Source organism: Macrosteles quadrilineatus, unplaced genomic scaffold (genome assembly GCF_028750875.1).
Source record: "Macrosteles quadrilineatus isolate MER2022 unplaced genomic scaffold, UCM_ALF_1.0 Scaffold_1__1_contigs__length_201487025, whole genome shotgun sequence".
Classification (NCBI taxonomy): Eukaryota; Metazoa; Arthropoda; class Insecta; order Hemiptera; family Cicadellidae; genus Macrosteles; species Macrosteles quadrilineatus.
In genome coordinates, this window is record NW_026542594.1 from 122,231,153 (window position 1) to 122,256,305 (window position 25,153).

Below are 25,153 nucleotides of genomic sequence, written 5' to 3' on the forward strand. Positions count from 1 at the left end.
AGTGATTTATTAGAATTGTATATATGCTCTGCTATTTATTTAATATACTTCTAAACTGGTTTACACATTTCTGATTAACCATCTATTACAGTTGTATACGTCATTTATTTATACAAACAGCGATTTTATTTTATACTAGCAGAGTACCGTTCTACGTACAGGAATCTTGTAGTAAGTTGAAACCTTCTTACATTCAGAACAGGAGTTTGTTTGCATATTTAGAGTGCATTTTTCCAGATATGCTGGAAAAACTATTTTTGTATAGGAATACATATAAACCTTCGCAAATACAATATCTGACAGTTTCAAGCCAAAATGAATGCTTCGCAAAAAAATGTCACCCGATCGTGTTAGTCCTTATTTTATATCTAATGATAAAAATAATTGCTTTATAGATCTATGAGGCATAGCCCTAAGGTAGGCCTGTAATTGGAAGTTACTTTTCACACTGGTTAAAATTAGTTAAAATACTACCTCAACCACACTACTGTACACTTTATTCGGGGTGAAATTTTCATTAACAAAGGCACTCTTGTCTTTTCCACGAAACACAAAAAAATAAGGACATTAATGCGTTACCAACAGACATACACACAGAAATGCAGAATTGAATTAGGTGATTTGCTACGCTTTAGCCAAAGCAAATTACAAACAAAATAATTATTTGAAAGTTTTGATAGTGTCATCAAATTTTATGATAATCGTATTTAGGCCTAATCAAACTGTAAACTTTTTGTAAATCCGTTGGCAAATATATAAATAAGTAAATAAATACACAGTCCACAAAACATTTATACGTTAACAACGTAAAGCTTTAAAAATTCATGATGGTTTGCTGAAAAAATCTTTCACTAATGTGTTATTACTTTCATAGCTGAACTAACATTTTTGAGTCCAGATAGAAAACGCAAAAAATATACAGTAAGACATCAATTAAACTTAAAAAGCAATAAGGTGCAGCACTAAAGATAACTAAGTTGTAAATAGTGAAGTGTTTGTACGTAAAAATGATTCTTACTGCTACCACAGGTTCTAAGAAAAAGTACCAGTACCAAAAACCAACGTTTACAGTTAAGAAAAGAACTATTAGTACTTACGACCAATTCAAACTGCCCTTCTAATCAAACTGTATTATTGGTGTTAATCCGTTTGCAAATAATAAATAAATACACAGGGGACAAAACATTGATACGTTAACAACGTAAAGCTTTAAATTTCATGATGGTTTGCTCAAAAAATCTTTCACTTGATGTGGTATCAGTACCGAAGTTATTAATCTCCCTTGGTTTTTTTTTTAGTTTTCGAAAATCTAAGTTATTTTCCATTAATAGCATTATTTGTAAGCAACTTTTAATGTTAACATATTAATGACAGTTTGAAAAAACCACCTTTATCCAACCAAAGGTTTCTTATTTAAAAGATTACGTAATCTCTAAACCTAACGTAGATCGGTATATCAAGGAAATTCCCTAGTTCTCAAAATTATCTTTCTTTCAACACAAAAATCATGAAAATCCGTCGAGTGGTTGATTCAGAATCGTGAAATAAAAAAAACACTGTTTCGTTTTAATATTATAGATAATTGGCAAATGGGTCCTTTCAATGATTTAATTTTTCTAGGACGCATTTCTTTGAATTGCAGCTTAAATATTACCAGCAATATAATACCCAGCTGATCATAATGAAAACAAATATGTTCTTCATAAGGATAACATGGGAACTTTAAAAGCCAATGAGGCAGAGCCCAAGTGGCTTTAAAAAAAATGTAAGGTCAGTTTGCAAATCTACGCAACACGCTCTTTCTAATGAGACGTCAATAGATAAAATCGTTTAAGAAATGGCGGAGGAGTTCAACCGACAAATTTCGTGTTGGTCTATTAATTATATAGAAGATGGTCTGAACATTTTATCTTTGTTCGCGGAGAATTCTAATTTAACTATCCTATTGACACCAGCTGTAATGAAATGTTCAAAGTCAGTTTTTACAAATAGATTTCATGTAATTCTTCAATGATTTAAATGTAGTAGCTAAAAAACGTGTATTTAATTGAAGTAAATTAATATAGGCATATTTATATTCACTGTACTGTATATAAACAAATATCGATTGAGAAACAAACAATTACACGTAATAAAAAACCTCACTAGTCCGCTGCATTGTGATAGTTGGAAATCGTCGGAATAAAAACCGCCGCTACAAGATACAGAAGTTGGTACGCCTACAGCGCCCTCCACAGCTGCGTGCGCCGCTGGCACTGCTGCTCAACACATCCCCACCTAAAAGACGAGCAAGTGGTATGTCGGCCGGGTCGATTGACGACAAGTTGGTTTCTCGTATATAATAATTTAGTTTTACAGGCCGGTCAACTGGACTGACGATGAAATAACTTGTCGACGTACTGGTTTTCAGTATTTATCTATTTAATTAATAAAGACGGTCTAGTGGCAAAACGACCAAGTATCTTGTCGGTCAACTGGTGGCCCCCCGTTTTGTAAATCGACCGTTTTTATTATCAGACAACAGGGCTTCTTTAGGCTACAAATTATACAAATTTGACACTGATAAACCAATAGTTTTTAAAGAAATGTAGATTATTCTAGAATATCAACAGTAATCGTGACGCCTTACATTGCACAAAACAGTTTTTGTTCGTTAAGCAAGAGTTGGACGGGCGAGTGGCTGCAACAGTCTGTCGTAGCCTAGTGTAAATAAGGTGCTACTCTAGTTGTCTTGTTATACTGCTATGATTTCACTAACTACTTCACTCATGAAATAAGATTAAAATTCTAAACTAAAGACATACATTTTAAGAGGAATTAGTTGAGTGTCAACGTACAACTTTCCAATCGTTCAGTGCATAGCCTAATAAAAAAAGTACAGGAACACATTTCAGTGAAAAGGAAAACACATTTTCAAGTGATTCAACCTCCCTTACTTGGTTTTAGTTCAATATTTACATTTTTATTTAATAACCAAACACCACGCGTAGGCCTATAACCACAACCGTGCTCGTTATTATGTTGTATAACACAGCACATGCGATGAACAGCTCGTCGATTGTGCTACTCGCTACCTATCAAATGTTATTTACCTTAACACTCTACAACTAGTTTTATTTTATTTTATTAATTCTGTATGTAGCGTATAACGTTGATCAAAACAATTAACCAAGCATATTACGAGGTAAGTCAATTTTAAGAACACATATTAAGTTGGTGGATGTCCTTGTTTAACATATTTGTTTTGTACTGTAATTGTTTATTTCATAGACAAAACTCAAAGTGTACATACAAAGAATAAAAAGTTGAAAATTTTTAATTGGCCTATTATTTTTAAGTTTATGATTTTTTTGGTAGCAGTCTTGTATTGATTGCCTGGTGACATTATATTGCCATATACATTAAAAAAACCAAAGTGTAATTTTTGGTTCATGGACTATCATGCATAAACATGGCATAAGTAACTAATACCCCCGCCGCAGCAAACCTGCAGACTAAGCGAATTTCAACTTGTCTGATTACATTCTTACTAAAATATTTCCATAAATAAGAAATTTTCCCTATTTAAATAACATTAGATTTAACGAGTGCTTAGGTTTGCTGCTACGGGGAAGGTAAAAAGAGGTTTTTGACCATATGTCAAAAGTTTAGTATGATATAAATAAATTTGCCAAATTTTATCAATATATATCCATAAACAAGTTAACTACAACAATTTTCATTTTCCCCATAAGAATAACATGGGAATTTTAAATTACACTATTTTTTAATTTTCTCCGTGACCGTTAGGCATACAACAGCGCTTCTGATTACATTCTTACTAAAATATTTCCATAAATAAGAAATTTTCCCTATTTAAATAACATTAGATTTAACGAGTGCTTAGGTTTGCTGCTACGGGGAAGGTAAAAAGAGGTTTTTGACCATATGTCAAAAGTTTAGTATGATATAAATAAATTTGCCAAATTTTATCAAAATATATCCATAAACAAGTTAACTACAACAATTTTCATTTTCCCCATAAGAATAACATGGGAATTTTAAATTACACTATTTTTTAATTTTCTCCGTGACCGTTAGGCATACAACAGCGCTTCAATATACTAAATTATTTCTTTTTTTAAGCTCTACAAAACTGTTTGAACAGAAATTGCAAATTGTTTTGTTTTAAGGGTCAAAAATTGGAAAAACCCATTTTTACCCCATAAAACCCCCCATAAACCCCCGTTCCCATGGTCCGATTATGCTGGATCGCAAACTTGTTCGAATAAATGTAGGTTTACACTCTTGTACCAAATATCATCAAAATCGGATCATTTTTGCTCGAGTTATCACGCTAACCGACATATATCTATATCTATACTTCTATACTATTATATAAAAATCTAATGGTGTCTGTCTGTATGTGTATTACTAATAGGTGCAAAAACTACTGAAACAACTAGGCTTAAATTATACAAAAATATAGCTACCATACCAAGGACCATTATAGGACTATTCACATTTCGATACTGACCGTAGGCTTTGCCCCTTTGGCTATAAAAATTCTGAGGTGAACATTTTAAAAGTAAATATTGATTGGTCTCCATGGCTGTGATGAGAACACTAACAATGTTTGTTTACATTTGCTTTGACATTTAAATGTAAACAAGAAGAACTGCTAAACTGCATATTTCACAATTTTAGACAGCTGATACAAAGAAGTTAAATATAATATTTTCCATAACTATGAGGTAGGTTTATTTTAATCTAACTTTTTATCATGGATTATTTATTCTAAATCTATTTCAAGGATTATAGAAAAAAAATTCTATAACCGTTGCTGTATCAACTCAAGGCCCCACTCAAAGCGTCTAAGTTATGAAAATAATGTTATTGATATGTTTTCATGGAAACAGTATGAAAATTACAATGTATAGATGGTTTGTATGCATTTGGAGGCTATTTTAAATAAATTGAAACTGCTTAACATGTGTTAGATTAACTTAACATAACTTACACATCACATTGTTTTTTATAAGTATATTTAGGTAAATTAAGTTATTGTGTTTTGCTAAACCTATGCTTAAACTAAACTAAAGAATATCACATATAACTCAATTAAACGTTGATTTTTGTTTTCTAAAATCTGTTGTAACTATATTTAATTATCAAATGCCAATACAAAATACTCTAATTTTATCTTAACACAGCTTTCAGTTCACATTTACTTTATTTGATACATTTATTATTTGTGTTTTACCAAACCACTGATTAAATTAAACCAAGGAAAATATCATAAAACTAAGCAGTACACAGTGTTCTTTTGTTTATAAAATCAATGAAATATCTGATACTATGTTTACTTAATGGTAATTGTGAAAATGTAAAGGCAATGGACCAATGGACGATGGAACTGATTAAAAGAACGAGTTTGTATAATATTAAGTTGTTTGTTGATATTTTTGTAGAGTAGAATCGGGAGATGCAATGAAACATATACTGTATTTGCTATTACATTTTTTAGTCCTTGATGCTTTGATAATCATAGTTTTGTCTGCTGTCTTTAATGCAAAATTATTTGCTAAATTTTTTTTATAGTACCTATAGATATAGTCTCTTTAATATAAAAAAAAACAGTATTGATAAGGCACAGCAATATTTCTAAAGTTTATAACAGCTGACTTAGTTTTGCTAATGATTTATTATGAGTGAAGAAACTGAAGATGGAAGGTTTTGTGATTTAATATAAAGAAGAGTGAAATTAAAAAAATGTTCATTTAAATTTAATAATTAGTATTTTTGCAAGTTCAAAATTTAAATTTAAAATGGCAATAATAAATTAAAATATATGTAAGATGAAGGTAAATCATGTAGGCCTATGTCAATGTTTTATTCGAGGATTTGGTAAGTTTTTCTCATATCAGCCTACACAAGATTTAAAATTAATCCAAACCAAAATAGTGGTATCCCCTACTTACCAGATTTAAAAGTCATATAACTTAAACGTTTCTATTAAGGCTATAAAAGTTGAATTTTGTTTCTAAAAGCGTTGGCGGATGTGTAACTATTATATGCAACAGATCTAAAGATTAAAATGTTTTCATTTTGTGTCCTCTTCCCGTTGCAATGCACGGGTACAACAGCTAGTATATATATATATAAATATATATATATGAATTTGAACGGGTGGTTTTTTTGGCCTCTAGAGACCTCAAAATGAAAAATTAAATCGGTCCTGGGTCCAGGTCTTACCATGAGTACTACGGTAATAGCTTATTCTCTATATGGGAAATTCGGTAAAAATAATATGTTAAAAGTATAGAAAATATTTCTAATATTCTAGTATTTTTTTAAGGAACTAGTAAATATTAAAACCTGCTTTATTTGATTTAAACCTGCAAACGATAGGTGCTCATCCTGGATACTCATTGCTGCATAATAGAGTAACTTGAAAAACAAAATATATCTGTTAAAATCCTTCCGTTATAAATCCAAGACAACCAATCTAAGCTCTTCTAAACTAAAATTTCAAAATTGATGGATTGACGTATCTAAAACATTTAATATTTCAACAAAACCAGTATCACGACCCTAATATTATAGAAGAAGTATTGCATTGACATAACAGAACGCTTTAAAATAAAATTGTCAGCAATGTCGCCAGAAAAAGAGATAAATCTGTCTATAAAGTTGCAATGGAAATGGCGTCGTGGCGCCCGCCGTCGTGATCATGGCTCTGCTGCAGTGTAACAACTGCATCCCATCTCTTGATGTAAATATTGCTGCAGTTGATATAACGTAACAGCACGTCTCAGTCTGCTGCGGTGTAACAACTGAATCACATGTCTTGATTTAAATATTGCCGCAGTTTATATAACGTAAAAGCACGTCTCAGTCTGCTGCAGTGTAACAACTGAATCACATGTCTTGATTTAAATATTGCTGCAGTTTATATAACGTAACAGCACGTCTCAGTCTGCTGCAGTGTAACAACTGAATCACATGTCTTGATGTAAATATTGCTGCAGTTTATATAACGTAACAGCACGTCTCAGTCTGCTGCAGTGTAACAACTGAATCACATGTCTTGATTTAAATATTGCTGCAGTTGATATAACGTAACAGCACGTCTCAGTCTGCTGCAGTGTAACAACTGAATCCCATCTCTTGATGTAAATATTGCTGCAGTTGATATAACGTAACAGCACGTCTCAGTCTGCTGCAGTGTAACAACTGAATCACATGTCTTGATTTAAATATTGCTGCAGTTGATATAACGTAACAGCACGTCTCAGTCTGCTGCAGTGTAACAACTGAATCCCATCTCTTGATGTAAATATTGCTGCAGTTGATATAACGTAACAGCACGTCTCAGTCTGCTGCGGTGTAACAACTGAATCACATGTCTTGATTTAAATATGGCCGCAGTTTATATAACGTAACAGCACATCTCAGTCTGCTGCAGTGTAACAACTGAATCCCATCTCTTGATTTAAATATTGCCGCAGTTTATATAACGTAAAAGCACGTCTCAGTCTGCTGCGGTGTAACAACTGAATTACATGTCTTGATGTAAATATTGCTGCAGTTGATATAACGTAACAGCACATCTCAGTCTGCTGCGGTGTAACAACTGAATCACATCTCTTGATTTAAATATTGCCGCAGTTTATATAACGTAAAAGCACGTCTCAGTCTGCTGCGGTGTAACAACTGAATCACATCTCTTGATTTAAATATTGCCGCAGTTTATATAACGTAAAAGCACGTCTCAGTCTGCTGCGGTGTAACAACTGAATCACATCTCTTGATTTAAATATTGCCGCAGTTTATATAACGTAAAAGCACGTCTCAGTCTGCTGCGGTGTAACAACTGAATCACATCTCTTGATTTAAATATTGCCGCAGTTTAAATAACGTAAAAGCACGTCTCAGTCTGCTGCGGTGTAACAACTGAATCACATGTCTTGATGTAAATATTGCTGCAGTTGATATAACGTAACAGCACGTCTCAGTCTGCTGCGGTGTAACAACTGAATCACATGTCTTGATGTAAATATTGCTGCAGTTTATATAACGTAACAGCACGTCTCAGTCTTCTGCAGTGTAACAACTGAATCACATGTCTTGATTTAAATATTGCTGCATTTGATATAACGTAACAGCACGTCTCAGTCTGCTGCGGTGTAACAACTGAATCACATGTCTTGATTTAAATATGGCCGCAGTTTATATAACGTAACAGCACATCTCAGTCTGCTGCAGTGTAACAACTGAATCCCATCTCTTGATTTAAATATTGCTGCAGTTGATATAACGTAACAGCACGTCTCAGTCTGCTGCGGTGTAACAACTGAATCACATGTCTTGATTTAAATATTGCTGCAGTTGATATAACGTAACAGCACATCTCAGTCTGCTGCAGTGTAACAACTGAATCCCATCTCTTGATTTAAATATTGCTGCAGTTGATATAACGTAACAGCACGTCTCAGTCTGCTGCGGTGTAACAACTGAATCACATGTCTTGATTTAAATATTGCTGCAGTTGATATAACGTAACAGCACGTCTCAGTCTGCTGCAGTGTAACAACTGAATCCCATCTCTTGATGTAAATATTGCTGCAGTTGATATAACGTAACAACGTCTCAGTCTGCTGCGGTGTAACAACTGAATCATATGTCTTGATTTAAATATGGCCTCAGTTTATATAACGTAACAGCACGTCTCAGTCTGCTGCAGTGTAACAACTGAATCACATGTCTTGATTTCAATATGGCCGCAGTTTATATAACGTAACAGCACGTCTCAGTCTGCTGCAGTGTAACAACTGAATCCCATCTCTTGATGTAAATATTGCTGCAGTTGATATAACCATAGACTAACCAACACAAGTAGACTTCTCATCCCATTGTAAATTTTGAAGCACGTTTTTCGTGTCTAGTTCATGTAAGTGACACAAAGGCGCTAGTTGCGATGAAACTTTGTTTCCGTTATTTTAGGGTTAATTTCTTTATTTGTGCTTTACTGTTTGGTTATATAACTAGGGGACAAGTTATTGTTTATGATTAGATCGTATTATTTGGTTAAACGAGGTTTTAAATGGCTATAATAACGGGAAACAAATTGTAAACAAAACACGTCCTCTACATAAACCGTACATGAACTAACAATAAAATTGTCTTCAGCTGTTCCATAAGGATGAGAAATCTACTAAGGGAGTATGTTTTATCTATGATATAACGTAACAGCACGTCTCAGTCTGCTGCAGTGTAACAACTGAATCCCATCTCTTGATGTAAATATTGCTGCAGTTGATATAAGGCAGGGTGCACACTGGAGAAATCTGTTTCAGGAAACCGATTTCACGAAACGAGAAACTTTAGTTGCTCGCAACAGATAGATTAGTTTAACACAGGGCAGTGCACACTGCGTTGCATGAAACTGTAATTTCATTTGTTTCTTGCAACTGGTATACATGAAATCCAAAAAACAGATTTCGTATAGGATTCAGTTTCACGTTTCTATTGGTTTTATTGACTTCCTCAATGTATTGTTATTTTTCCTCAGCACTCAGAGCTAACCTCCGGTTAGTGTCCTTCTTTGTTATTAGTGGGCTAGTAATTCCACAAAACGTTAAAAAAGAGGTTTTGGCATTCTAAAATATCAAAAAATTTACAGGATCACAGCATAATTAACGAGCTACGCAATGTAAGTACTGTGTTGACCATCCCTAATCAACAGGTGAACCCAATACTTCCTTCTTTTAGTTTCCTTTAGCCACCACCAATATAGTCACATAATCATCATCCGAATTCATAACACGAAACTGATGGAATCCCGTTTCTTCTGTGTGCATTTGTTGAAGAAATGGTTTCCTTGAAACCAATTTAATGAAACCAGTTTCCTGAAACGGGTTTCTCCAGTGTGCACCCTGCCTAACGTAACAGCACGTCTCAGTCTGCTGCAGTGTAACAACTGAATCCCATCTCTTGATGTAAATATTGCTGCAGTTGATATAACGTAACAGCACGTCTCAGTCTGCTGCAGTGTAACAACTGAATCCCATCTCTTGATGTAAATATTGCTGCAGTTGATATAACGTAACAGCACGTCTCAGTCTGCTGCGGTGTAACAACTGAATCACATGTCTTGATTTAAATATTGCTGTAGTTGATATAACGTAACAGCACGTCTCAGTCTGCTGCAGTGTAACAACTGAATCACATGTCTTGATTTAAATATTGCTGCAGTTGATATAACGTAACAGCACGTCTCAGTCTGCTGCGGTGTAACAACTGAATCACATGTCTTGATTTAAATATTGCTGCAGTTGATATAACGTAACAGCACGTCTCAGTCTGCTGCGGTGTAACAACTGAATCACATGTCTTGATTTAAATATTGCTGTAGTTGATATAACGTAACAGCACGTCTCAGTCTGCTGCAGTGTAACAACTGAATCACATGTCTTGATTTAAATATTGCTGCAGTTGATATAACGTAACAGCACGTCTCAGTCTGCTGCGGTGTAACAACTGAATCACATGTCTTGATTTAAATATTGCTGTAGTTGATATAACGTAACAGCACGTCTCAGTCTGCTGCAGTGTAACAGTTGTGTAAAATAAAACAGAGATTGGATCTAAAATGTCCCTAAGCTATGGATGAATTACTTAAGTACATTTGATCGATCTCCCTGTTAATCCTATGTTTGTGCTAGTCATAAAACATTTCTTGAGTCGGAAGGACAACCCGCAGAAATGACACAACATCGGACTATCAAAGAAACAAAAACCTCGGACAGATGTCCCGCGTGGCCGAGAAAAAATACTCATTCTTCGTGACCCTTTCATCTGACCAGGTGGGGCATGCAAATGAGCCCGGGCTCCGAGACGATGCATTGTGCCACCAAAAAACCTAGTAAAAACGTGTTTAAAAATGAATAGTCCTTTCACTTTTCATCTGCCTACCCGTTGTTTTTTCGTCGGACCTGTTTAATCGTCATCAGGGGATGCCGGAAGGCTTCTCAAACATTTTTTACACCAATTTTTTGGAAGGTCTTGGGCGAGCTTGGGAACGGAAGGGTTGAGGGTCACCGAACCCCAAACATCTTTCACTTTCGGTAATCTATAATCTTGAGACCGATTATCCCTCATTTGAACATGATTATCTGACGTTTCTGTTTACGTGGAATGCATATCTGACCCGCATCTTAGTTTTTACTCGACTTGTAACGTCCCTTACGCCCACATAGTCCTAACGAATATTTGCTTGAGTCTGTTATACTCAATAACATTGATCATGCCTGTAAAATATAGTTAAAGATAAAAACGCTTTTATATTTTTATGTTAACCATACTTTACAAAGGAAACAAATATCCCAAAACATCAAAGAATGTCCGGTAAGCTAGTGAATATTGTTTTTGTTTTTTAAAATATTTGGGAAGGATTAAAATTATGAATATGCTAGCAACAGAACCCGTTGTGGTTAAATACAATGGTCTCTAGTAAAATAATGGTTATAAAATCCATACACCACTTTACTCACTAATAGTAATGGTACAGATTAAGCATATAACATTAGAATAACACACTTAACTTATAAGGAACACACTTTAAACACAAATGAAAATTGTTAACAACATTTAATCAAAGAAAAATCAATTAAATAACAATTTAACAATAAGCTGTTAAATTATTAACACATGTTTCCTATGATTAGATTATGCATACTGATAAACCAATTATTGCTATCTATAAAAATTATTGGTTTTTCTTATCCGAGTTCCACCCGACCGATTTTCATAATTTTGACCTTAAACTAAAGGTATGGACGCACCACAGATTTGCCATGAAGCATCGGCATTCATTTTGACGTAGCCTATATTTAGAGTTATATACAAACTGCCTCCCTGTACATTTCTTATGGGAGTTAAATTCGGGGTTTTTCGAGTCCGTTTGGCTCTTCTACCCGAACGATTTTCATTATTTTGGTCTTAAAATAAAGCTACGCGAGCACATATTTGTCATGAAGCATCATCATTAATTTATATTATGTATTAGCCTACTAGACAAAAAAATTTAAATTTGTTTTTTATTCTTTACTTCAATTAAAGATGTATCCAACAGTTCTAATTACATTACCCTATATGTTTTGGTCTAAAAACCTTTAGTGAAATGCCAGCTTTCATTTGAGCTATTGATTATTAAGATCTGGACTACCTAAAACACACAGCTGAATCACGAATCAACAATAATTATAATCGTTTTAGTACTTATCTGGATTCAATGATACGTAACTCTTTTTATAGTTAAGTTATTTTAAATGTCTTGGTCTTAAAATACTTCTAGAAATAAAGGCTTTCATTTGAGATATTGATAGTTTTAATCAGTTAAGTTCAAGATATGACTCGCTCAATCAGAAAACATAAATTTGATTATATCTTGGATATGGAATTTAGTTTTAGATATATTTACTCAATTCTAATTAATTACGTTATTCTATTTGATTTTATCTACGAACCTTCAGTGAAATTCCAGCTTCCATTTGAATTATTGATTATTTAGATCGGACTTACCTAAAGCACACTGCCAAATCACGAACAACCCAAATTGTAAAAAAATGGAGTTATTTATAATCGATTTATAGTCAAACGATCTGCTTGCAACCTCAACAGTAACTGTCGACTTTGACGGGTTTCACCTAGTAAATCTTAAAAAACAAATCAAACTTTCATAGTTATTTGCAAATCTACACGAATTAGGCTTTACAATGACCTCTTAATTAATAAAATTGGTTCAGTAGAACTGTAGATTTAATTGTACACAATTTAACAATAACATCTTTAATTCAGTATTTTCTCACAACTATAAATTGGGAGGTTGCTTAACTATTTTGCAAATAACTTTAAAATGGTGAGGAAATCGTCCAATGTGGAAGGTGATATTCTGATAGAGAATAAAATTTCCTACAAATTATTAATATGTATTTCTTGAAAATACTCAATAAAGGCAGCCTAAAGTTGGCTACAAATATAAACTTGGAAATATGAAATTGGAAAAAAGGCGTTTAAAATGTATTATTGTTTTTTAAATTCATTTTCACTTCAAATATGTAATAAAATTAAACTTTCATAATTATTGCAAATCCACACGAATTAGGCTTTCCAACGACCCATTAAAACGAAATCGGTCCGGTAGAAGTCTAGATTTAGTTGTACAATGTTGAACAAAAATATATCTAATTCAGTATTTTCTCACCACTATAAATTTGGAGGTCACTTAGGTTATTGCCAAAAACTTTTACATGGAGGGGAAATCGACCAATGTGGATGTAATATTCTGAAAGAGAATACAATTTACTACAGATAACTACTATGCATTTCTTGAAAATACTTAATGAAGACAGCCAAAAGCTGGCTACAAATAGAAACTTGAAACAGAAACTTGAAAACGCAGTTTTTAACGCATTTTTGTTATTTTTACTTTTTCACCACAAATATTTAATGAAATCACACTTTCATAAATATTTGCAAATATACATGAATTAAGATTTCCAATCACCCATTAATTATCAAAATCGGTCCAGTCAGTAGAAGTCTAGATTTAGTTGTACAAAGTTTAACAAAAGTATCGCTAACTCAGTATTTTCTCATTACTATAAATTCGGTGGTTGCTTAGCTTTTTTGCAAATAACTTTTAAATGGTAAGGAAATCGACCATGGTGGAAGGTGATATTCTGAAAGAGAATAAAATTCCTATAAATTGATGCCACGCACTTTTTGGAAATACTCATAAAAGGCAGCCAAAAGTCGCGCCCAAATAAAAAGTGCAAAAAACCGTTATCAATGTATTTTTTATTGAAAACATGTTTTTTTTATTTGTCACCATAAAGTAAAACAAAAACAAACTTTCATAATTATTTGCAAATATACACGAACTAAGCTTTCCAACAACCCATTAATTTATAAAATCGGTCCAGTAGAACTCTAGATTTAATTTAGTTGTACAAAGATTTTAAAACTGAATTGTATATAAGTAGATATGTATAAGTATATAGATAGATAGATAGATAGAGATGGATGCTACAATGCGTTAAATAGCCCTTGAAACTATTAGCTTTAAAATATGTATTTAAGAACCTTTTAACTATGTATGTTGTAATTAAAAATACCCCCGTCGCAGCAAACCTTCTGACTAAGGGAATTTCCATTTGCCTGAATTGAATTTTAAAATTAAACATACTATTTAAATCACATTAGGTTTAACAAGTACCTGGGTTTTCTGCTACAGGGATGGTAATAAATTTGATTTTTAGTAAAATATTATTAGCTTAGTATAAAATAAATAAGATGGTCAAACTAAATCAAAATACCACGTGGTCATAAATTAATGGACGCATTATTTTATGAATTAATAAATAAATAACTAAGCATCCCAGAAACATGGAAATCGTTTGATTAAAATAGCAAACGTAAAACAGTTTTATACAGTTATTACAAAAAAATAATCATAAAAACTGCCACTCATTATAACAAGAGGTTAGACAAAGTCTGTATGACCTAAACTGTGAGTGTAAGTTGTTTTCTTATCAATGACTTGTGTTGTGACGCTGGCCAACTAAACAATGGACCTTCATACACCATCTGTGTATGGCATTTGACTCATCAACAATTAAACTAACTTCAGTATCAACATGGCTAGTGTCCAAGAAGCAGGGTTTCTGGTCGTTGGATTGGCCGCCACGTTCTCCACACGTTACACATTTAGAATTTTTTATGGGGTTACGTCAAAGACAGAGAGTTTTTCAAAGGAGGTCCAAGCCATTGAGGAACATAAGATAAATGTTAGATACTGTAGGCTATTGAAAGGATAACTCCAGCAATCTGAGGTAGAAATTAGACTGAAAGCTTTGCGTGCAAACCATGGAGAACACGTGGAAATAGTTTAGTTACTTTAGTTGGAATTGTAACAGTAACTTTTTTGTGTTGTTATGATAAAAATTGTTTTAGATTTGCTATTTACTTAAACAATTTCCATGTTTCTAAGCTGCTTGGTTATGTATTTATTTAATTTTAAAATATGCCCAATCATTTATGACCACTTGGTGTATCCATCGACAAGCAAAATACAGCAGTTAAATCATTCAAATCATCTTGCACTTAATTTATTGGACAATCACAACACCATTTACAGACTGAAGCGACATACGATATTGGACCTACCATTCAGATTCGGCTAAGTGTTATCAAAATTCTCTTTGTTTGCTAGTGTTGACGGTGGTCAATCACTAGCTCATGTTCTTCAAGTTATTTTTGTATTACTATTTATATCATTTGCTTATTGTTCAACTTGAACAGATTGTAAATTGAATAAAGTTAAAAAAAAGTCTAACTCCCCTCTATTTATGAATAGCATATGGGGATTTTACATTTTAAATTTTTGAACTGCCTCCTTAATTAATAATTGACAATTATTAATGAATCAATAATTGTAAAAAAAACACTTCAATGTACTATAATTATTTGTTTAAGCTCTTTAAAATGGTTTAAAGAGAACTGCCCGCCACATCATTTAACTGCATAATAAGCGAATTTGTATTTGCCTGATTTGATTTTCACTTTAATCTATTTAAAAACATTAGATTTAATGAGTACCTAGGTTTGCTGCTACAAAGAGGGTAATAAAGTGAGTTTTTAGTAAAATATTGACAGCTTAGTATAAAATGAATACATTTGCTAAGCTTGATCAAAATATATCCATAAACAAGCAAACTAAAACAGCTTACTTATTGTCCAAAAGAATAACATGGTAGTTTTAAGTTAACAATTTTTTTTTTGAATTTTCTCCGTAATCAATAACCGGTTTCAGTTTTCCATAATTAAGTTGCGGCAAGTCTTCTTTTGTATTTGACGCCTATATTAACCTATTTAACAACAATTGTTATAATTTGTTAATAACTTAGACTGACAAAGTGTACACATTGTTGATATGAATTTGTAACGGTGTTTATACAAATCAAAGTGTTGCCGGTAGTTGACGATGTAAAGGTTTATTCCAAGTTGAGGCCTTTGCGGATAACACCGATGATACGGTATAACCATTGACTAGGTAGACTATATATAGTCAATGGTATAACGTCGAACTGAAGAAGTTATGTTACTATTTCAAAAACAATCAATGCTGACCAAATTTGTAGCATTCAGTTCATTCTTGATTCCTCACTGCACAATGCATAGTAATTGTAATGAAACTTATCAAATAAAATAAGTTGAAAACATTACAAATGTAACTATTGTTTTTTAGAAACGAATGAATTAATTTTAACGAACGTTGATTTTTGAAGCGATTTGCGACTGTTTTACTACAGAGATACTGTAAGAATACTAAGGATTGTGATGTTTCACCATTATTCATAGAAAAGCCATGATTATTTTATGTAAATTTTCTATGTATGCCTAGTTTGTCAAGTATTGCTTATTTTATTCCCAAAGCTCTGAATTCCCTTCTGCAAAATGTTCTCCTCAGCATGTTTTTTTCTCAACACTACTTGTTGTAAATGGATTTAATTTGCCAGTTGTGTCAAGATTTGTGGTGGTTACATAGACAAGTAGGGTCCTTCTATCATCTAATCAATTAATGTGCGCAAGAACAATTTCTAAAGCTACCCTTACTTTTTTTGTAAAATATGTTGTATAACCTTCTGCCAGAATACCTCTTACAATGAACATAATTCAATAAATTTAAGAAGCATTTAAAAACTTTCATGTTATTTAAAGGTTGTTAACTTTCATTATATTTTCTGGTTGATTATTTCTAATTCGTAGCAATAGTTAATGTTAATAGTTTTTATTTCTTGACTTTAGGTTCAGTATTTAATATTAAATTGTATAACACCATTCTTGTGTAACATGTTGCACTTTCAAAAAATAGTGTATTTCGTACCTAGGGGTCGAAAATGAGATTTTGCCGGCAGCCGGCCCGAAATGGATTTAAAGTTCGAGACAAAGTCGAGAACTTAAAACTACTATCCACCACAATAATAATGCACACTGATAGTCAACACAACTACAAAATTAAGGTTATGTGACGAAATAATTTGAGGAATCAGCAAAAATAATAATAAATAGTTGCTAGGCAGCGGTGACAATAAAACAATAATTAGATTGCAATGCCATCGATACTGATTGTGTATTTAATATGCATTCATGTTTTAAGAAAGGAAGCGGGCAGCTGATTTTGCGGTCCTAGAGATGGAAGAACCTCCTCGGTCCCCAAATGACGATGACAGCTGGATTGGCCAGCAAAATGTAACTTTCAGCCACCAATTAACGTGTGTAATACTGCTAAAAACATCATAGTGTGGTGAAAAAGATATATGACTATGCCTAAGTAGCATACCAACAGTTTCCACCCCTACATCTTTCCAAAATTATTAACTTCTGGGATATAATTGTATATTGCTAGACCAGTTACACTTTTGCGAACCTTTGAATCTGGCGGAACACCACAGCAAATTCGACAGTGCATGAAAAGTAAAATATACAGGGTGGTTACGGATGCGAGGTGCGGGAAGTATGTGTATGTACGCAGCGCACATATCAAGACAAACACTCATTTGCATTACGACCGTGCGAAACTAAGAAAAAATCATTAAGTCTATTTTTTAGTGAAGGTTTTGTCGGGTGATTAGCAGACCCCGGTATGCAAGAGCATGTAGATGCGTGTGAAACTCTCCTAGCTGTGTTTTTTGGGCGACCCGAAGATGCATGGATAATTACTATCCCGGGGCGTCAAGCTATTCACGTTTTGTTTTTTGACCACCCACCAAAAAACTTACCGAAGGGTTGGTATAAAAACTCGGGACTACTTGCTTCGTGGTTTTTATAAACCTGTACGCCGAGTTTTTCTGGCGTGCACCGAGCCCGGAGCTTCTTGCGAGGGGAGTTTTTCATTCCCTCCCCTCTTGAGAAATCGATGTCGTAGTCTCCCCTCTCCCGTCGCATAAAAACCTTTCACTATTTTTTTGCCGAGTCGCGTAGGGTAGTTTTTGTTTAGAATTCGTCCGTTGAGCGAAACTTCCACCCCGCCAATGGAGTTTGAGAATTCGCGGCCCCGTCCCTCGCCACTCCCCCCACCACCCCTCTACTATTGTATATTAGCCATAAAGGTTGTCTACGATATGGCGGTCACGGAGCCGGTAGTGGAGAAAAATATATCCTCTAAAACTTAAATAATGTATCAATCATATGCCAAAACACTTCTACATTCTATGAATACAATAGTATGTAAAGAAGCTATAACCGTCAAACCGAGTCTGCGTATAGGTCTACAAAGACAATGCCGCATAATTATGATTTATAATTAGATTAAGTTTATTCGACTATAGGCCTACTGTTGGATTCATCTATTTTTTTTAAACATTAAGTTTCAGAAACAATAGATAAGTCACATTATTTCGTTAAACTGATTTTATTTTTTTGAGATTCACATCCAAACGAAAAAACATATGCCTTTCGACGACTTGTTTCTAGTAGTTGGCTTGGTTTGTAGATTATTTTGATGTTCCTTTGTGATCCTAGAGCGTCTAATTAAGCCATATTATAACATAGAATAAATCAGTTTTCTAAGGAAATGAATCCCCACCCCATAGAAATACTTATGTTACTTATGAGGGGTCAAATGTATAATGACCCCTCGTTGAAAAATTGTAAGTATAAACTAACATACACACACAGTGGACATTTTTCGACACCCGTAGAAAAACTTATTCAAGTACAAATTTAATAAATCTTGGAAGATCGTAAAAATAAATGCATTTTTGGTTGAGTTCAAAATTCAGCGTGACCGAACAACATTTAAGTCGTGGGGGTCGTACGTCGTACCCGAAAAGCAGTTTCTCACGTTTTTACTTCTTGAAGTTGGTATTTATTATACAACTTACCAGCCGTTTGAGAAAACAATACATTTAATGTAAAATCATCATCATCATCATAATCATATTTAATATATTTATTATTTACTAGAGTTCGTCCAATGGTCGAAAACTCGACCAAAAATATGTAATGTGCAAAATTATCTATTTCCACTTACACTGTATATAAAACATGTGATTGAAATATCTTCCATTTGTTTTAGTTTTCTTTTTATATTTCGTTCTTATTTCGTCACCAGCATGGCAACCCATTTCGACCATGTAATAAACAAATTAAGATCAATTTTGTGCTTATTTTGAGTCTATTTTAGTTTATAAAGGGATTCTGCACATCTACAAAAAAATATCTTTCCAACAGTATGCGTAGAGAAGCAGCTATGCATCCGATCACCACGTTTAAGGTGTCGTTGCATAGGTCGTGGCACGCAGATTTGCCATCTATCAAAAAATGTTTAAAATTCCATCAGGGCTCTGCCCCAGTGGCCTTAAAGTTCCCATGTTATTCTTAGGGAGAAAATGTTTATTTACATTTGAACAGATGAATACTTTGAAACTTACACTAATAATTGAAACAGCTGGTTATACTAAAATTGGAATTTGGAAACATGAGCTATAAGGATTTATTAGATTTCTTGAAAAGATCTACTCTGTTTTTGTGGTTTAAACATTGGCGTTTCGCTGCAAAACACGTTAAAGGTTCAATGAATTTAAAAGTCAACTGACAGTAAAACATCCTTATATATAATACGTGAAGGCGATTTATACGAAACACTACTCCTCTGTTAATAATGAACGGATTTTTACAAACGACGTGTCAAAATAAAGTATTTTTTGTGTAGACGCCCCCTTTCACCAATTCCTGTAATAAAAGTCCTCAGACTTTGCCCCACAGGCCATCGAAATCCCAATATATTTCTCATGGAGAAAAGATTTTGTTTACTTAAACAGACGAATAATTTGTATTAATTGCAGCTGTTTATAGTAAACACATGATACACACAAGAGCGTTCGTTTCAGAGTGAGTTCGTTTTCAGTTTCGATAACTGGAGTGGAGTGATTGATTACATTATCTTAGAGTTGTACATAGGAAATTTTATGACTGTTAGGGTTATTCGTTTTGAAATAACACCTATAATAGGCTACTTTGCAATTGCTCGAATTTGGCAACTGCATTCTTCTGTATGATATATGCACAAGAATAATCATTAGAAGTTATTGGTATGAGTTTTAAACATGTTTTCATATCCGGAAAAAATATTTGATTATTGGAAGGTAGTGGGTCCCAAACATTCTGGAAAACGCCATTGTTGTGTTAAACAGGAATCTTGATAAGTCGTCAGGCTTGATTAAGGAGTGGCTGTAGGTAAAGGAATGACCTTTGAAATACGTGTGGAGGAAATGTGCAAAAAAAATGAAAGAAGTCTTCGCGAAATAAGCAGGACAGACCAGAGCCAATAGAGGCATGACTGGGAAGCATTTGATGACGATGAACAAAGGGTGTTGAGCCAGCAATGCTTTACGAATGCGAGTTTGGATGCTAAGAAGATACGATTGAAAAAGAAACTTTTGAGTATGCAAAGAAGAGGTTTGTTGAAAGTAGGGAAATCAACCAACACAGTATCGCATGATAGGATTAGGGTTTTGACCGGAGCCATATCACTCATGATAAAATGGGAGGCCAAAATCCTCTTAAGGTTTCAGTGGCCACTGAGGTAAAATCAGGTACGGTAAGTGATAATATGCAATTAAAGGTGGTAAGAAGCTACTGTACTTTAAACCAGTGTGTGTGAATTGACCACCAATCTCACTTCAAGGCTTTTAAAATCAATACAATTGCTGTTTTATTTGAAAATTATCGGATTTAAAATTCATATCATATAGACCAATAATCGGTCGAACGAAATAGGTGGTCACGTGATATTAGTTTACATGATGATTGTCCCTATTAAAACTGCCACCTAACTTTATGTGTGTAAACTATATGTTCTGAATTACATTCAGTTTTAATCGACTACTATATACACCCGTACGTAGGACGGGCTAACATATAGTTTATACAATTTGTATCAGTGCTTGTCTGACCAATTAACTGTACTCTCCAGTCAGATTTGGTGTCAAACAAACAATTTTAAAATTACTGCCAGGGTATGCCTTGTGTGGGTACATCCAACTTTTAGTTTACCAAATGTTAATTTTTACTCTCTAGGTAGAGCGTCCTTTTTAGGCTAGAATGAATCTCGTTCTCATGGGTTTGTTCGAATGGCTTTTAAAGATCCCGTGATAATGTAAGTTAATGTTTATCTAATTTACAGGAACTCATCATGTATATCATTTAAAGATTTAAATAACAAATACTGAGAAAAAGCTTACCAGTAAGAAAGACACCAGTATCTTACCTACCAAGTTAACTTATAAAAAAAGTGCACCATTTGTTGTACACTTTTGTTATAAACGGATTAGAAAGAAGAGTTATCAACAAAAAGTTTCAAACATTTTGTTCCAAACTCCAATGTAAACGCGGCTTCAAGCAAACGGCTCGCTTATTGAATATCTTATCTTACTAATCTTACTAATATTATAAATGTGAAAGTTTGTGTGTTTGTTTGTTTGAAGTTCAATCACGCATAAGCTACTGGACGGATTAGACTGAAATTTGGCATGATGGTAGCTCACATTCTCGATTAACATATAGGCATATTCTTATCTCAAAAATCCATTCGGGCTCCTCCCCAGTGGCTCTGTAGTTCCCCATGTTAATCATAATGAGTATTCATATTTAAAGGGAATTAAAGAATTTAGTCAGCTGTTTCAACTAAAAAAGTTTATTCTATGATACTGTATGCAAAAGCAAAAGTTATAAGATTTACCAACAGCACTATAATTATTTTGCATTTTTGAAAACAGCTAATTTTAACTAAGCAGTAACAAAAAACTTTGATATGCAATGAGAACTGTCAAAGTAGGATTGTTTACAGTTATGTTTATGTTTTTAATTTCATGAATAATTTGTGATATTTTGCGAATTTTTAATATTTTTTCTCTATTGTTTAGGTGAAGTGGTAGAACACTATGGCTATGGTAGATGTGTAATACTATTGTGTACCGTAAATTTAAAGAAGCAAATGTTATCAAACTGTGTCCTCTCAGAATTACAAACGCTAAGTTAGAGTATAACTGCAATAAGCATTTTACACTTATATGCCAACCCCGTACGAAGGACGGGTACTCTGCTAGGAACCTATAACGGTTCGTGTACAACTACTACTGTAACTGTACTATAATTTTTACAATGTTATATCACGGGTGAACACAGTGGAGTGATAAGTCTTTTATAGAGCTAAATTAACGCAAAATGCATTAGCTACGTCAAAAATTATTAATTGTTAGGTCTAATAATTACAAATTAAATGAAAACTGTTAATAAAATATTTTTGTCAAATGGTTGTAGTCATCATTTAATTCCTCATTACCAGTCTAGGTGCTAAAACAAGGTCACATACAATTAACAGTGCAAAGAACCGTCCTGAATGTTGTAAGGGATTTTCATGATTTTGGAAACCGGCGTCGTCCCCCCGGGGTTAGTGAATAAAATGTTTAAAACCTTTGTCGTAAGAGGTAGACTGCTTGTTGTAATGCAGTTGTAAATAATTATACTTTTAATGAGTTGTAGCCTTTTTTATGACTATTAAATAATTTAAACTGTATACAAGTTAATAAAAAAAATTAATTGATTTATAAATGGAGTGATATAGATTAATTAAAAATCGATAAACTTAGCCTAAGTCTACCTACTTAAGTATCGATTAACTCAAGTAGTATCAATAAATGTATAGCCCTACTTTACATGCAGAAGCTTACATTATAGATAATTGTATGGCACATTTTAAATTATAATTTATAAAGAAATTGTTAAACAAGGTTTGTATATACAATTTTACTATATAATTTTACATACATTACGCAAAAGAGGCTTAAAACATTATCTTTAAGTGCCCAGATATCATTTTAGGCAGAAACGTTATAGAATTAAGCCCTATTGTATTTATGCGTAAAGTCTGATCTGAATTTGATGAGGGTGGTTTTGTATGTAAAGTATTTTTCGAATGATTCGCAAGGGAACGCCCAAACGCCGAGGTTGTCGAGCTTTTCTTTTAATTGTTTTTTAATAAATAATTACTGACGGAGCATTGACCTATTTAAATAAACATATCTGTCGCAAATAAACAAACTCGATCGTCCTGTCTAACATAATGTTTATTTGTGATAAAGGTTGTGCAGGCCATGGTTATTCCTAAAAACGTATTTGTATGAATCGCCCTAGAATGTTTTAAGCTGTTTTATAATTACAGCAATTGCATTATCAACATTAGTGATTTAGGGACGATGTTAATTAATCAGCTAGTGATTTTCATAGTTAAAAATATAACACATATCAATAGGTTCAATAGGTTTTAGCCACAATGGTAATGACAATTAATCCATGTTTTTAGTTTTATGAATGATAATTGCTGGCAACAAAACCCTGTTCTAAAAAAATTAAAATATTTATGGTTTTATATGATTTTGTTATGTACGTAATGGTATACGTATCAGATGTTAGGTATTTATGTGGATAAGAACTCTTTTTCCAAGTACAGACTCACGGTAAATTCGGGTTAAATTAACTTTTATTCCATTGTAAAACCTTTAATCTTCAATGTTTTATTTTCCCGTTTTAGTTATATATATGTGGGATTTTCTTATATTATCCAGTTGATTTAGATTTGTTATTTTTGAGGATGAATAAAACAGCGATCGCACGCCTACAAACCAACGAACTATTACAAACACGTTTTCCAAGCACTCACGTCTCGAGTTTGGAAAGCAATCCAGCTTCCTAAAGTGAACTATTGAGCTACTTAAGCGAATTAAACTGTGTATTCATAGCTGGTTCACTATAGTAGATAATAGTGTTTCCTTGCACATTTGACAAAAAACGGACTTTGGAATAATTTTGGATTTCAAGTACCGTTTTAATCTTGTGTGGTTTTTAATAACATTTGCGTGATAACTTCTGTGTGTTGATTAATGATTAAATGTACGTGTTTATAAACACATGTTTTTTATGTTTTTTTTTTCACGCGCAGCGTGCTATAAATAGTAAATAGTTCAAAGCAGTAATTTGATTTTATTCAGGGCTTTATAGAAGCTGAATGTATCAACAGTTGTTTTAGATGTTACAAAAATTGTTTTGAGTTTTTTGTACTTGACAAGGTAGTTGTTATTGTTAGTTTTGAAGGCCATTAGGCATACACTTGCATACAATCTTCTGCCAAGTCCACCTTTTATAGAAGCGTACGGTATCACGGCTCACAGTACAGATAATAACGCAAGTATGTTACTCACAGGTGCCGTTGGTGTTCCTAGACAGTATCTTGGGGGCTGCGTTGTGAAGGGGTGGCGGTGGTGTAGTCACTGTGCCGGTACTAGAGCTAGCGTCGCCAGGGTAGTCCATCGGTGATCGGTGACCAGACCATATCACGAGCGACGCTCACAGCTGACTGTCGTGTCGCTGTCGCCGCGGCGCCCCCCCCCCCCCTAGCAGGAGGCGTGACCCTTCCCCTCCGCACTCACCCCTTTACTCGTCGAGAACTTTTTGCATGTCTCTATAACATCGTACAAAGAGCGCCAAGGTCTGAAAATATGCAAAAAGCTCGGTTTTAGCCCTGGCGACGAGGAGTCATTTTTTGCTGTGTTCGTTATTTAAAATTCAACGCTTTCTGTTTTTTTTTTCAACCTAAAAAACAACATATTTGTTTACCATCGTGAGAAATTGATCCATATGTTGAACTTAAAAATTGATAAGGAAAATTAAATACTTTAACATCATTTTTAAGTATTTGAGGGATGAGTACAATAAAAAATGTGTCAAATAATAGTCATTGGTACTTTTGAAACGTAAGACTTTTTTATAGCATTTCAAGCCTTTAGCCTATATGTGAAATTCATGAGAAACTGTTGTTGCGGAAAATTCTACAGCCCAATCTCAATTTGTTGGTTCTACAGTGGAAGTGCACTTGATCGCACACGTACGTAAATATCATACACATTTCTCGTCTTCTTGTCTTCAAAATTACGTTTAAAATTTGTAATAAAGTAACAATTTGTTAGATCATAATTTTTAAATTGGGGTTTCATTCTTTACTAATTTGGTGCATTACTGTAAATTTGCTAAGGTTGTCGTTATGATGGTG

General features: G+C 33.6%; 1 protein-coding gene across 1 annotated transcript in view; it reads right to left on the reverse strand.

Annotated features, from left to right (window-relative positions):
- Positions 1 to 24,428, reverse strand: part of LOC128984102 (NGFI-A-binding protein homolog) — a 101,645-nt gene extending 77,217 nt beyond the window's left edge. Inside the window, exon 1 of the mRNA XM_054403387.1 lies at positions 24,306 to 24,428. Coding sequence (XP_054259362.1) covers positions 24,306 to 24,414 — 109 coding nt within the window. The 5' untranslated portion in view covers positions 24,415 to 24,428. The remainder of the gene's footprint in view (positions 1 to 24,305) is intronic.
- Positions 24,429 to 25,153: the final 725 nt, after the last annotated feature.